General features: G+C 61.3%; 1 protein-coding gene across 1 annotated transcript; it reads right to left on the bottom strand.

The window, feature by feature from the left end:
* Window positions 1-11,674: 11,674 nt before the first annotated feature.
* On the bottom strand, window positions 11,675-12,613 carry RNF222 (ring finger protein 222). The gene is made up of 2 exons (XM_054645370.2): window positions 12,333-12,613; window positions 11,675-12,173 (listed from the first exon to the last, which is right to left on the bottom strand). The coding sequence occupies exons 1-2, from the start codon at window positions 12,597-12,599 to the stop codon at window positions 11,781-11,783; spliced, it is 660 nt and encodes a 219-aa protein (XP_054501345.2). The 5' UTR covers window positions 12,600-12,613; the 3' UTR covers window positions 11,675-11,780.
* Window positions 12,614-13,417: the final 804 nt, after the last annotated feature.

Here is a 13,417-nt window from a genome sequence, read left to right as displayed (position 1 = left end):
GAGCATCAGAACGGCCTGGGAACATCAGAGGGCTCTGTCTGAGCATCAGCACAGCCTGGGAACCTCAGAGGGCTCTGTTTGAGCATCAGCACAAACTGGGAACCTCAGAGGGCTCTGTTTGAGCATCAGCACAGCCTGGGAACCTCAGAGGGCTCTGTTTGAGCATCAGCACAGCCTGGGAACCTCAGAGGGCTCTGTTTGAGCATCAGCACAGCCTGGGAACCTCAGAGGGCTCTGTTTGAGCATCAGCACAGCCTGGGAACCTCAGAGGGCTCTGTTTGAGCATCAGCACAGCCTGGGAACCTCAGAGGGCTCTGTTTGAGCATCAGCACAGCCTGGGAACCTCAGAGGGCTCTGTTTGAGCATCAGAACGGCCTGGGAACCTCAGGGGGCTCTGTTTGAGCATCAGCACAGCCTGGGAACCTCAGGGGGCTCTGTTTGAGCATCAGAACGGCCTGGGAACCTCAGGGGGCTCTGTTTGAGCATCAGCACAGCCTGGGAACCTCAGAGGGCTCTGTTTGAGCATCAGCACAGCCTGGGAACCTCAGGGGGCTCCCCTTGGGCTGAGCTGGGAGCAGCAGCACCAAAGCTTGGGGGAGCTGGAGATGTGTGAGTGATGGACAGCACTGCAGGGATGGTGTCCTCCTTCCTGCCAGCACCCCAGGGATGTTCTCCTGTGAAATCAGGGAAATCAGGGAAATCAGAGAAATCAATCAGTGAAACAAGGGAAATCAGTGAAAGCGGTGAAATCAGGGAAATCAGAGAAATCAGGGAAATCAGTGAAACAAGGGAAATAAGGGAAATCAGTGAAATAAGGAGCAGCCCCACAGTGCTTGGAGTTGCTGGTGGCAAAGGAGGTGACAGCAGGAGGATGCCCCAGCCAGAGCCAGCTGTGCCCCCACAGCCAAGGAGGATGGGTGTGAGCAGAGATTGAGGCAGAGAGGAGGCAGAGATGGGGACACATCCCCACTGCCACCAGGGTGGGTGTCAGAGCACACCCTCACCATCAGCATCTGAGCCAGGCCAGTGCCAGGCAGGGACAGCTCCAGTGCCACATCCCAGCTGTGACCCACAACAGGGACAGTTCCAGTGCCATGGCCCAGCTGTGACCCACAACAGGGACAGTTCCAGTGCCATGGCCCAGCTGTGACCCACACAGGGACAGTTCCAGTGCCATGGCCCAGCTGTGACCCACACAGGGACAGTTCCAGTGCCACATCCCAGCTGTGACCCACAACAGGGACAGCTCCAGTGCCACATCCCAGCTGTGACCCACACAGGGACAGTTCCAGTGCCATGGCCCAGCTGTGACCCACAACAGGGACAGTTCCAGTGCCACATCCCAGCTGTGACCCACACAGGGACAGTTCCAGTGCCACAGCCCAGCTGTGACCCACAACAGGGACAGTTCCAGTGCCACATCCCAGCTGTGACCCACACAGGGACAGTTCCAGTGCTGTGTCCCAGCTGTGACCCACAACAGGGACAGTTCCAGTGCTGTGTCCCAGCTGTGACCCACACAGGGACAGTTCCAGTGCTGTGTCCCAGCTGTGACCCACACAGGGACAGTTCCAGTGCCACATCCCAGCTGTGACCCACAACAGGGACAGTTCCAGTGCTGTGTCCCAGCTGTGACCCACAACAGGGACAGTTCCAGTGCCACATCCCAGCTGTGACCCACAACAGGGACAGTTCCAGTGCCATGGCCCAGCTGTGACCCACAACAGGGACAGTTCCAGTGCCACATCCCAGCTGTGACCCACAACAGGGACAGTTCCAGTGCCACATCCCAGCTGTGACCCACACAGGGACAGTTCCAGTGCCACATCCCAGCTGTGACCCACAACAGGGACAGTTCCAGTGCCATGGCCCAGCTGTGACCCACAACAGGGACAGTTCCAGTGCCATGGCCCAGCTGTGACCCACAACAGGGACAGTTCCAGTGCCACATCCCAGCTGTGACCCACAACAGGGACAGTTCCAGTGCTGTGTCCCAGCTGTGACCCACAACAGGGACAGTTCCAGTGCCACATCCCAGCTGTGACCCACAACAGGGACAGTTCCAGTGCCATGGCCCAGCTGTGACCCACAACAGGGACAGTTCCAGTGCCACATCCCAGCTGTGACCCACAACAGGGACAGTTCCAGTGCCACATCCCAGCTGTGACCCACACAGGGACAGTTCCAGTGCCACGGCCCAGCTGTGACCCACAACAGGGACAGTTCCAGTGCCACATCCCAGCTGTGACCCACAACAGGGACAGTTCCAGTGCTGTGTCCCAGCTGTGACCCACAACAGGGACAGTTCCAGTGCCACATCCCAGCTGTGACCCACACAGGGACAGTTCCAGTGCCACATCCCAGCTGTGACCCACACAGGGACAGTTCCAGTGCCATGGCCCAGCTGTGACCCACAACAGGGACAGCTCCAGTGCCACATCCCAGCTGTGACCCACAACAGGGACAGTTCCAGTGCCACATCCCAGCTGTGACCCACACAGGGACAGCTCCAGTGCCACATCCCAGCTGTGACCCACAACAGGGACAGTTCCAGTGCCACATCCCAGCTGTGACCCACAACAGGGACAGTTCCAGTGCCACAGCCCAGCTGTGACCCACAACAGGGACAGCTCCAGTGCTGTGTCCCAGCTGTGACCCACACAGGGACAGCTCCAGTGCCACATCCCAGCTGTGACCCACAACAGGGACAGTTCCAATGCCACATCCCAGCTGTGCCCCACAACAGGGACAGTTCCAATGCCACATCCCAGCTGTGACCCACACAGGGACAGTTCCAGTGCTGTGTCCCAGCTGTGACCCACAACAGGGACAGTTCCAGTGCTGTGTCCCAGCTGTGACCCACAACAGGGACAGTTCCAGTGCCACATCCCAGCTGTGACCCACACAGGGACAGTTCCAGTGCCACATCCCAGCTGTGACCCACAACAGGGACAGTTCCAGTGCCACATCCCAGCTGTGACCCACACAGGGACAGTTCCAGTGCTGTGTCCCAGCTGTGACCCACAACAGGGACAGTTCCAATGCCATGGCCCAGCTGTGACCCACAACAGGGACAGTTCCAGTGCCACATCCCAGCTGTGACCCACACAGGGACAGTTCCAGTGCTGTGTCCCAGCTGTGACCCACAACAGGGACAGTTCCAATGCCACATCCCAGCTGTGACCCACACAGGGACAGTTCCAGTGCCACATCCCAGCTGTGACCCACACAGGGACAGTTCCAGTGCTGTGTCCCAGCTGTGACCCACACAGGGACAGTTCCAATGCCACATCCCAGCTGTGACCCACACAGGGACAGTTCCAATGCCACATCCCAGCTGTGACCCACAACAGGGACAGTTCCAGTGCCATGGCCCAGCTGTGACCCACAACAGGGACAGTTCCAGTGCCACATCCCAGCTGTGACCCACACAGGGACAGCTCCAGTGCTGTGTCCCAGCTGTGACCCACAACAGGGACAGTTCCAGTGCCACATCCCAGCTGTGACACACACAGGGACAGTTCCAGTGCCACATCCCAGCTGTGACCCACAACAGGGACAGTTCCAGTGCCACATCCCAGCTGTGACCCACACAGGGACAGTTCCAGTGCCATGGCCCAGCTGTGACCCACAACAGGGACAGTTCCAGTGCCATGGCCCAGCTGTGACCCACAACAGGGACATTACCTTAAACAGTCCCCTAGAAAGGCTCCCACAGCCAGTGAGATTCTTTCTATAATTTTCTTATTTTTCCCTTGGTTTCCCCTCTTGCTGGCAGTGCCCATGGGGCTCAGAGCCAGGTTTTGCTGGGGTGGGGCTGCCCTGTGGCTGTCCCTGTTCCACAGCCCAGGATGCCCAGCCAGGAGCTCAGCTTTGCCCCCAGCAGCTCCCAGGGTGTTTTTCCACCCTGTGCCCTTGGCACTGGGTCCTTCAGCCATTTCCTTGATGTGCCTGGGGATAAGAACCCGGGACAAGCCTCAGTGGGATCCTGCAGCTGCACAGGAGGAAGGGCAGCAGGAGCCCACACCCTCCTTTATTTGCTCAGGGGTTTTTGATTGCTGGTGCAGCCTGTAAATCCCAGCTCAGGGCTCTGTCACCATCCCAGCTCTGTCCCCTGCTGTGACAAAGGGACAGGCAGGACCTGGTTATCGCCAGCTGGGGTCTGTGTACAAACCATGAACAGGACAGGACTGCTGGGAACGTGCCTTGAGCTGTTGGATTTTCCAGCATCAGCCTCATTCCATGGCTATGACAATGGGAAGATGCCAGCAGCTCACATCCCAGGCAGCAGACACAGAACTCAATGTCACAACTCACTTGATGAGTTTTGTGACCATTCACACAAAGCAAAAGCACATTGACAGTAGTTCCATCCAACCACTGTAAGCACAGGTACCTTTGGTTAAACAATGCTTGCTTATTTCAAATACAATCCCTGCTTGTGAGCCTTCAAACACAATGCACAGAGCTCCATTACTGAGCTTAGAACTCCCTAATATCTCACTGGATAAACTTTTCTGCAGCTGAGGGAGTTATTCTAGACAAATGTTAATACACAGACCATTGTTCTATTTGTCCTTTTCTACTTTTTACATGATTTGTCTGCTGCCCAATCTCATGGCTGCTGCTGAGCTCCAATCCCAGTTCTGCTGTCTCTGAGGCTGCCTTTTGCAGCTTTCCCAACCCCTCTGATTTATGGATTCCCACTCTGGTGGCTTCAGCATCCCTCATGCACAGGCAGGAGCAACCAGCCAGGCCCAGAGGAAAAAAGGGAAAACCTCTCATCTGTGTGTGTGCCCATGTGAGATTCCTGCTGCCCCTGTCCCACCCAGCACCCCCAGGGCAGCAGCTCTGATGGTCCCCAGTGCCCTTCCCTCCCCAGGGACACAGCCCCTTCCCTCCCCTGCTGTCCCAGGTGCCTGAGGCTGGGGCAGAGCCCCCTCCTGACAGCCCCAGGGGTGGGTGAGCCCCCCATGCTCCCTGTCCCCCTGTGTGGGCAGCACTGAGAGCACTGGCCCGGCCCCAGGGCGATATTGACTCAAGGGCTTCTCTTCCCCTCTGGGTTTTTGTGGTTTTGGGCTGTTGGCTGCAGCCTGGGGGCTGTTCCAGATCCTTGGGCTTGGCACAGCCCCGTGGCCCTGGCACAGAGCCCGGGTGGGCACTGGGAACCAGCAGCTCCCTCTGCTCCCTGACCAGTCCGTGCCCCCCAGTCACAGCAGTGGCACCCAAAGCCCTGCAGCGCTTCCTGTGCTGATGCTGCAGCCCCAAAATGCTGGGGGGGGGCTCCAGGAGTCCCCTCCTGTGGCCTGGACCTGCTCTCAGCTCTCTGGGCTCCTTCCCCCTCTGCCCCTGCTGGGGATCCCCCCCTGGGCACCAGGACAGGCACCAGGGGCAGCACCAGCAGTGCCAGGGTTTGCCCATGGGTCTGGAACTTCCAGGGAGGGAAAATGGTCCTGTTGGGCCCAAATGTCACCAGCCTCACTCACAGCTGGGGCTGGGCTGGTCCTGAGTATCCCTGGGCATCCCTTGGCACCCCAGAGCCTGCTGGGGCCTGGCTGGGCTCTGTCTGCTGGGACAGGGAGCCCTGAGTCCCAGAAGTTTGATTCCACACCTCTTTATCGAGGAGAACTTCAATTTCTTAGCTATTGCCAGGGTGTTTTAAAAGCATTCACATCTCTCCTCACTCTGTGTATAGGGAGAGAGGAAAGGACAGCAGAGGATGCCAGGAGGGAGCAGAGGAAGAGGAGCAGCCCCACACAAGGACTCTGCTGTGCCACTCTGGCACAGCCAGCACAGAAGGAGCTGTGTCACTCTGCTGGGCTGGGGACACTGGCACAGCCACTCAGGACAGAGCCTGAGGGATGGACAGAGCCTGAGGGATGGACATTGTCTGAAAGATGGACACAGTCTGAAAGATGGACATTCTCTGGAGGATGGACACCCCCTGAGGGATGAACAGACCCTGGAGGATGGACACTGGACAGCCCCTGAGGGATGGACACTCTCTGAAGGATGGACATTGTCTGAAAGATGAACACCCCCTGGAGGATGGACATTTCCCAAAGGATGGACACCCCCTGAGGGATGGACACCCCCTGAGGGATGAACAGACCCTGGAGGATGGACAGACCCTGGAGGATGGACACCCCCTGAGGATGATCAGCCCTTCTGCCCCCTCTCCCATCAGCCTGCACTCACCCCCTGCCCGCTGCTGGCCCGGCCTGGTGGCAGCAGAGCCTCTTTCCCTGTCCTGAGCAGGGTCACAGAGCCACAGGGATGGGCTGACAGCTCTGCCACCCTTCCTGCAGGGCTGGCATGGCCCAGCAGGGCTCCCAGCTGCACACACGGCCCCAGTGCCAGGCTGGGACCTGCTCTGGGCGGTGATGGGAGAGCCAGACAGCAAAACCAGCGGGACAGAGGATTCCCTGAGCAAAATGCAGCTCTGGAGGGGCCAGGTCTGCTCACCCAGGGTCCCAGGCACCCTCCAAGGGAACACTCAGAGACCTCAGTGCTGAGAGCTGCTGGAGCTGAGCAGAGCTGCCAGGCCAGGAGAGCATTCAGAGCCTCAGCTGCCAGCCCAGGGGTGGCTCAGCACGGGAATGCCCCATGGCCTCTCCCTTTATTTGAATAAAGCCAAAAAGGACTCCTCTGTCTCCTTTTTGCACATAAACCTCTGATGTTTGTGGATTGATTTTCCTAACTTGGGCAAACAGGGCTGCCCCTGCTGCCCCCAGAGCTGCCTTTGCCCAGGGGGTTCAGAGGGACCCCCCTGACCTGGCAGGGGACCCCAAACCCCTCCTGCTGCCCCCTCAGCCGCCGTGGGGTGGGGGACGAGCAGGATCTGCACATCCTGGAGGAACAGGTTCTGCCAGCCCCTCCTGTGTGTCCCCCACCCCGAGCAGGGGGTGCCCGGTCCCAGCCCCGGCCCCGGCTGGTTCCAGCCCAGCCCAGGCACAGGGATGGGCTCCAAGCTGGGATTTAACCCTTCCCAGCCCTGGCTGAGGGGCACAGCTCAGCTTTGTCCCCTGCCAACAGTCACAGGGACAGAAATCAGCCCCTCACCAGGGGACAGCTCCAGCCCCACCCCTGTACCCGTAATCCCTCATTTTGGGATGCCCAGCACAGACCAGCCCATCCCCATCCCATCCCCATCCCATCCCATCCCATCCAATCCATCCCATCCCATCCCATTCCCATCCCCATCCCATCCCATCCCATCCCCATCCCATCCCCATCCCATCCCATCCATCCCATCCCATCCCATCCCATCCCATCCCCATTCCCATCCCCATCCCCATCCCATCCCATCCCATCCCATCCCCATCCCATCCCATCCCATCCCATCCCATCCCCATCCCATCCCATCCCATCCATCCCATCCCATCCCATCCCATCCCATCCCCATTCCCATCCCATCCCATTCCCATCCCATTCCATGCCCATCCCATCCCCATCCCTTCCCCATCCCATCCCATCCCATCCCATCCCATCCCCATCCCATCCCATCCCATCCCATCCCATCCCCATCCCATCCCATCCCCATCCCCATCCCATCCCATCCCATCCCCATCCCCATCCCATCCCCATCCCATCCCATCCCATCCCATCCCCATCCCCATCCCATCCCCATCCCATCCCATCCCATCCCATCCCATCCCCATCCCCATCCCATCCCATCCCATCCCATCCCCATCCCCATCCCATCCCCATCCCATCCCCATCCCATCCCATCCCATCCCATCCCCATCCCATCCCATTCCCATCCCATCCCATCCCCAGCTGACTCTGCAGGGCAGAGCAGGAGCTCACAGGAGTTCAATAATTGATCAATAATAGTTCAATAATTGATGTCCAGGCCTGGCTGATGGATCTGGGGCTCTCTGGGGCTGCTCCCTAATGGAGCTGCAGCCCTGCCTGCCCAGCGAGCACTCCTGGGCTGCTCAATTCCCACTCCTGCCATCAAAGTGCCACCTCCTGCTGCTAATGATGCATGACACAGCCTTGGCTGGGGCTGGGAGCTGCTGCCACCCTGCAGAGCTGGGCTGGGGCAGGCCAGGGCAGTGGCACACGCTGGCACCTGCCAGGAGGGTGATGGAGCAGCCACAGCCCAGCTGGGACCAGCCCGGGAGGAGCAGGGCACAGCTGGGGCACAGCTGGGGCTAAATAGAGCCCAGCTGTGGGCAGAGGGGGCCAGGAGGTGGCAGGGGACACCTGGGGATGTCCCAGCCCCAGCCCAGGGTGCAGGCTGTGCTCTCTGCCTGCAGGGAGTGTCCCTGGCCCTGCAGCCGGTGCCATGAGCTGGGATCTGCGTGCACAGCCCTGGCTCCCTCCCCACAGCCCCATTAGGCAATAATCGATGATAATTGACAGGCAATCATTGCCCTAATGGGCTCTGCGGGTCACCTGGCCATGCACACACTGCTGGTGGCCTTGGGTGACCCCTGGCTGCTGTGCCCAGCCTGGACACTGGGCAGGGCCAGGGCTCCAGTGTCACCTGTGAGACAGGGGTGGCACAGCCAGGGGCAGGGCTTGGCCAGCTCAGCACCGAGGGGACATTTGGGGTGCAGCAGCAGTGACACAGGGGCACAGGGGGGCAGCCAGGGCAGCCAGGATGTGGCCAGGAAGCTGCAGCAGCTCCAGGTGACACGCCAGGCAGAGCTGGGTGTGGGGAGCCTGGGCCAGGGCTGCACAGGAGCAGGGATCAGGCAGATGTGAGGATGAAATGTTCCCCTGGCAGGGTGGGCAGCCCTGGCACAGGTGCCCAGAGCAGCTGGGGCTGCCCCTGGATCCCTGGCAGTGCCCCAGGCCAGGTTGGAGCACCTGGGACAGTGGGAGGTGTCCCAGGGGTGGCACTGGGTGGGTTTCAGGGTCCCTGGGTCCCAGGGCCTGGCTCTGCTCCAGCAGCACTGCAGCAGGGCAGCCTTTGCAGCTGCACAGGAGCATCTGGAGCAGCTCCCCACATCCAGGAGGACTCCAAACAGCAGGGACATCCCTGGGGAGCACTGGGACACAAGGCCTGGGCTGGGGACAGCGAGGACATGGGGACAGCGAGGATGTGGGGACAGTGAGGACATGGGGACAGCGAGGACATGGGGACAGTGAGGACGTGGGGACAGCGAGGACATGGGGACAGTGAGGATATGGGGACAGTGAGGACATGGGAACAACAAGGACATGGAGACAGCAAGGATGTGGGGACAGCAAGGACGTGAGGACAGTGAGGACATGGGGACAGAGAGAACACAGGGGCATGAGGACACAGGGACAGTGAGAACACAGGGACATGAGGACACAGGGACAGTGGCCCTGGGCACCAGGCAGCACTGTCAGCTCAGGAGCTGCCAGGGGCACAGGAGGTGCCACCCCTGCATGTCTGGCCCAGCATTTCCCGGGATGTCCCCAGCTCCTGTCCCTGCCCGCCACCCCTGGCCAAGCAGTGCCACCCTGTGGCAAACACCCTCCTGTCCTCCCTGGGTGTCCCCTGTGCCTGGCACAGCACCAGACACCCCCAGCCCCTCCCAGTGCCCCACTGCAGCTCTCCCCATCCCCGCTGCCCTCCCAAACATCTCCAGGGCTCTGTGCCATCAGGGAGTGCCCTGTGCCACCCTGTGCCACCTCCCACACGGGGGCTGCTGCCCTGGCACCTGCACTGATTGCCCAGACACGATTAATGACAGGGTTTGTGTTAAATAACGAGGCAGGCACACGTCAGGACCAGGTCACCATTTCTTATGAAACAGCATTTCCATCATTTCCATTCCAGCGCGGTGTCTCAGGCACTGCTCCCACGGGGCCGGGGCCAGGGCACCCCAGGTTTGGGTGGGGACACTGGGACAGGGCTGGGGCAGTGCAGGAACCTCCTGGGGAGCAGGGGGCCAGCAGGGCAGTGTCCCCAGCTGTGACCCCAGGGCTGGCAGGGGACGCCATCAGCTCCCCTGCCCCACAGTGCTCTCCCACCCCAGCCCCTCCTTGTCCTGATTCGTTACCCTGAAAGCCCTGTCTGGTCCCAAAGACATCCTGCTGGCACTGCTGGCACTGCTGGCACTGCTGGCACTGCTGGCACTGCTGGCACTGCTGGCTGTGGTTGTCACTCCCTCAGGAGCATGGGAACCCTGGGCCAGCCCTGTGCCCTGCTGCCACCTCCCGTGGGGGACAGGCAGGGACGTCCTGCTCACGTTGGGGGGACAGTGAGGGATGTCTTGCTCACTTTGGGATGTCCTGCTCGCATTGGGGTGACAGTGAGGGACAGTCTGCTCACTTTGGGGTGACAGTGAGGGAATCATGCTCCCATTGCGGGGACAGTGAGGGAATCCTGCTCACATTGGGGGGAGAGTGAGGGACATCCTGCTCACTTTGGGGGATAGTGAGGGACATCCTGCTCCCATTGGGGGGACAGTGAGGGACATCCCGCTCACATTGAGGTGACAGTGAGGAAATCCTGCCCACCCTGGGGTGCCCATGAAGTCACCCACATTCCCGGGTGACAGAGTGAGAGCAGCACCCACGGGGCCAGGGACTGGGTCAGGAGGACAAAGGTGACGAAGGCGCAGACTGGGCTGGGGACAAGTGCCATGAGTGGCCCCAGCCCCAGCAGGGGTGTCCAGCAATGCCCTTCTCCCTCCCCTGAGAGCAGCCTCAGAGCTTCCCAAACGCAGCTGTGCCCCCCTGCTGCCCTCCCTGGGCTGGGGGCTGGCACTGGGGTCCCCTCAGGTGGCACCAGTCCCAAAGAGGGCAAAGCCAGGAGGATTTTGGGGCTGAGCAGTGCCCAGCCTGTCTGGCACGGGTGAAAATGAGCCCCTGGCTGTCAGACCTCAGGAGTGGGGTACAGGGACAAGGAAATGTCACTGTGCCACGGGGCTCTAGCAAGGAGAGCAGGGTGAGACCCCAAATCTGCCCCCTTGTGATGGCCAGAACTTGGGCTTGCCCCCAGCCCCTGTCCCTGGTGCCCCTGGCAGGAGGGGAGCTGTGCCAACGGGAGTATGGGCACACCCTGGGGAGCTCAGAGAGAGAGGGCACGGCTGGCACTGCCTGTGGGGCCAGCTGGGCCCCCCTCCCAGCCCATGGCCCTGCAGGGAGGCTGAGAGGGGAAGGGGAGCCCAGCAGGGCCAGCATTGCCCTCTCCATCCTCTGGTTTCACTGCCCTCATGCCCAGCAGCTGCAGGCTCTGGTTTCTCCATCCCATGGTGTTCCTTTCTCCAGGAGCTTTCAGAGAGGGGCTCCATCCCAGGCTTTCTCCAGGAGCTTTCAGCGAGGGGCTCCATCCTGGGCTTTCTCCAGGAGCTTTCAGAGAGGGGCTCCATCCCACGGTGTTCCTTCCTCCAGGAGCTTTCAGTGAGGGGCTCCACCCCAGGCTTTCTCCAGGAGCTTTCAGAGAGGGGCTCCATCCTGGGCTTTATCCAGGAGCTTTCAGTGAGGGGCTCCATCCTGAGCTTTCTCCAGGAGCTTTCAGCGAGGTGCTCCATCCCACGGTGTTCCTTTCTCCAGGAGGTTTCAGAGAGGGGCTCCATCCTGGGATCTCTCCAGGAGCTTTCAGAGAGGGGCTCCATCCCACGGTGCTCCTTCCTCCAGGAGTTTTCAGAGAGGGGCTCCATCCTGGGCCTTCTCCAGGAAGTTTCAGAGAGGGGCTCCATCCCACGGCGTTCCTTCCTCCAGGAGCTTTCAGAGAGGGGCTCCATCCCACGGTGTTCCTTTATCCAGGAGCTTTCAGAGAGGGGCTGTGTCTCGGCTCCATCTCGGCTGTGTCCCCGCACCAGTGACACTGCCCCGGTGTCCCGGCCGTGCTACAAGTCCCTCCTGACCAGCAGCAGCCAGGGCAGCACGGCGGCCAGCATGGCCACGGTCAGCACCAGCATCACGGCCAGGGCCATGGGGGACTGGCAGCACTGCAGCCCCAGCGCCAGGCTGGACGAGCCCGAGCCCGAGCCCGAGCCCGAGCCTGCGCTGGCCGCGTCCCCCCCGGAGCTGCCGGGCAGCCCCGAGGCGCAGCGCTGGGCGGCCAGCAGGGGCATGCCGTGATCGCTGATGACAAAGATGTGAGCCTCCCGTGCCAGCCCCGCTCCGGGGGCAACCCGCCCCAGGCTCTGCTCCGGCAGCACGAAGTGGCTGGGGACCACCAGCGTGTTGGGGGGCTCGCTCTTGGCCAGCTGGGACAGGGAGGATGGGGACAGGGACACCTCCAGGGTGTTGGGGGGCTCACTCTTGGCCAGCTGTGCCAGGGACACCTCCAGCGTGTGGCTGGGCTCGCTCCTGGCCAGCTGTGCCAGGGAGGATGGGGACAGGGGCACCTCCAGGGTGTTGGTGGCCTCGCTCCTGGCCAGCTGTGCCAGGGGCACCTGCAGCACGCGGGGGTCGGTGGCCCTGGGCAGCCACAGAACCTTCTTCCTGCTGAGGAAGGTGACGAAGCGGCACACGGGGCACACGATGCTGCTCTGGACGTGCCCGCCCAGCTTGGCCGACAGCAGGCACTTCACCAGGCAGTCGTGGCAGAAGGTGTGGCCGCAGCTGAGCCGGCGGTGCGTGGCCTCCAGGGGCTGGAACCGCTCGTAGCACACGGGGCACTCGGCCGGGGCAGCCTCATTGCTGGGGAGGGGCTCGGACATCCCTGCTGTGCTGGCCGAGGAGGGGCACAAGGGGTTAATCAGGCTCAGGTGGCAGCGATCAGCACTGTCCATGTCTTCAGCTCTGCTCCTCCCTGCCCTCCAGGCACTGCCCACCCTGCCAGGGCACAATTCACAATTCCCAATCTCCCATCCAGCCTTGCCAGGGCACAATTCCTCATTCCCAAGATCCCATCCAGCCCTGCCAGGGAACAATTCCCAATTCCCAAGATCACACCCAGCCCTGCCCCGGGTCAGTCTGAAGCCATTCCCTGGGTCCTGTCTCCAGCCCTTGGCAATTCCTCATGGGGTGGGATGGGTGCCCACCATGGCCTGGCCCCTCTCAGGTGGGATGGGTGCCCACCATGGCCTGGGATGTGTGCCCACCATGGCCTGGCCACTCTCAGCACGGTTCAGCCCCTGGGCAGGGATGGAGGGAGGATCCCAGCCCCAGAGCCCTGCAGGGCAAAAATCCCTGGCTGAGCCCCTGCACAGAGCCCTGCCTGCTGAATGCCTGGGGCAGAAATTGCAGACATAGACTGTGCCACTCCAGACTCACACTGTGCCATCCCAGACTCACACTGTGTCACCTGTGCCTCTGTGCTCAGCTGCTGGGAGCTGGGAATTCCCATCCCAGGCTGGAACCTGCCAAGGACAGGGAGCTGCTCCCATCCCAGAGACCTCCAAGGGGCCTGGGGATGCCTGGAGCAGCCAGACTGGTGGAGCAGGGAGGTGACACGGCCAGGGAGGTGACACGGCCAGGGCAGGCAGCAGACACACACACCGGGCTCCTTCCAGGCTGCTGGGGGATGGCCCAGGCT

This window comes from Agelaius phoeniceus, chromosome 19 (assembly GCF_051311805.1).
Source record: "Agelaius phoeniceus isolate bAgePho1 chromosome 19, bAgePho1.hap1, whole genome shotgun sequence".
In the NCBI taxonomy this organism is placed as follows: domain Eukaryota; kingdom Metazoa; phylum Chordata; class Aves; order Passeriformes; family Icteridae; genus Agelaius; species Agelaius phoeniceus.
This window is presented reverse-complemented; position numbering and strand designations above follow the sequence as displayed.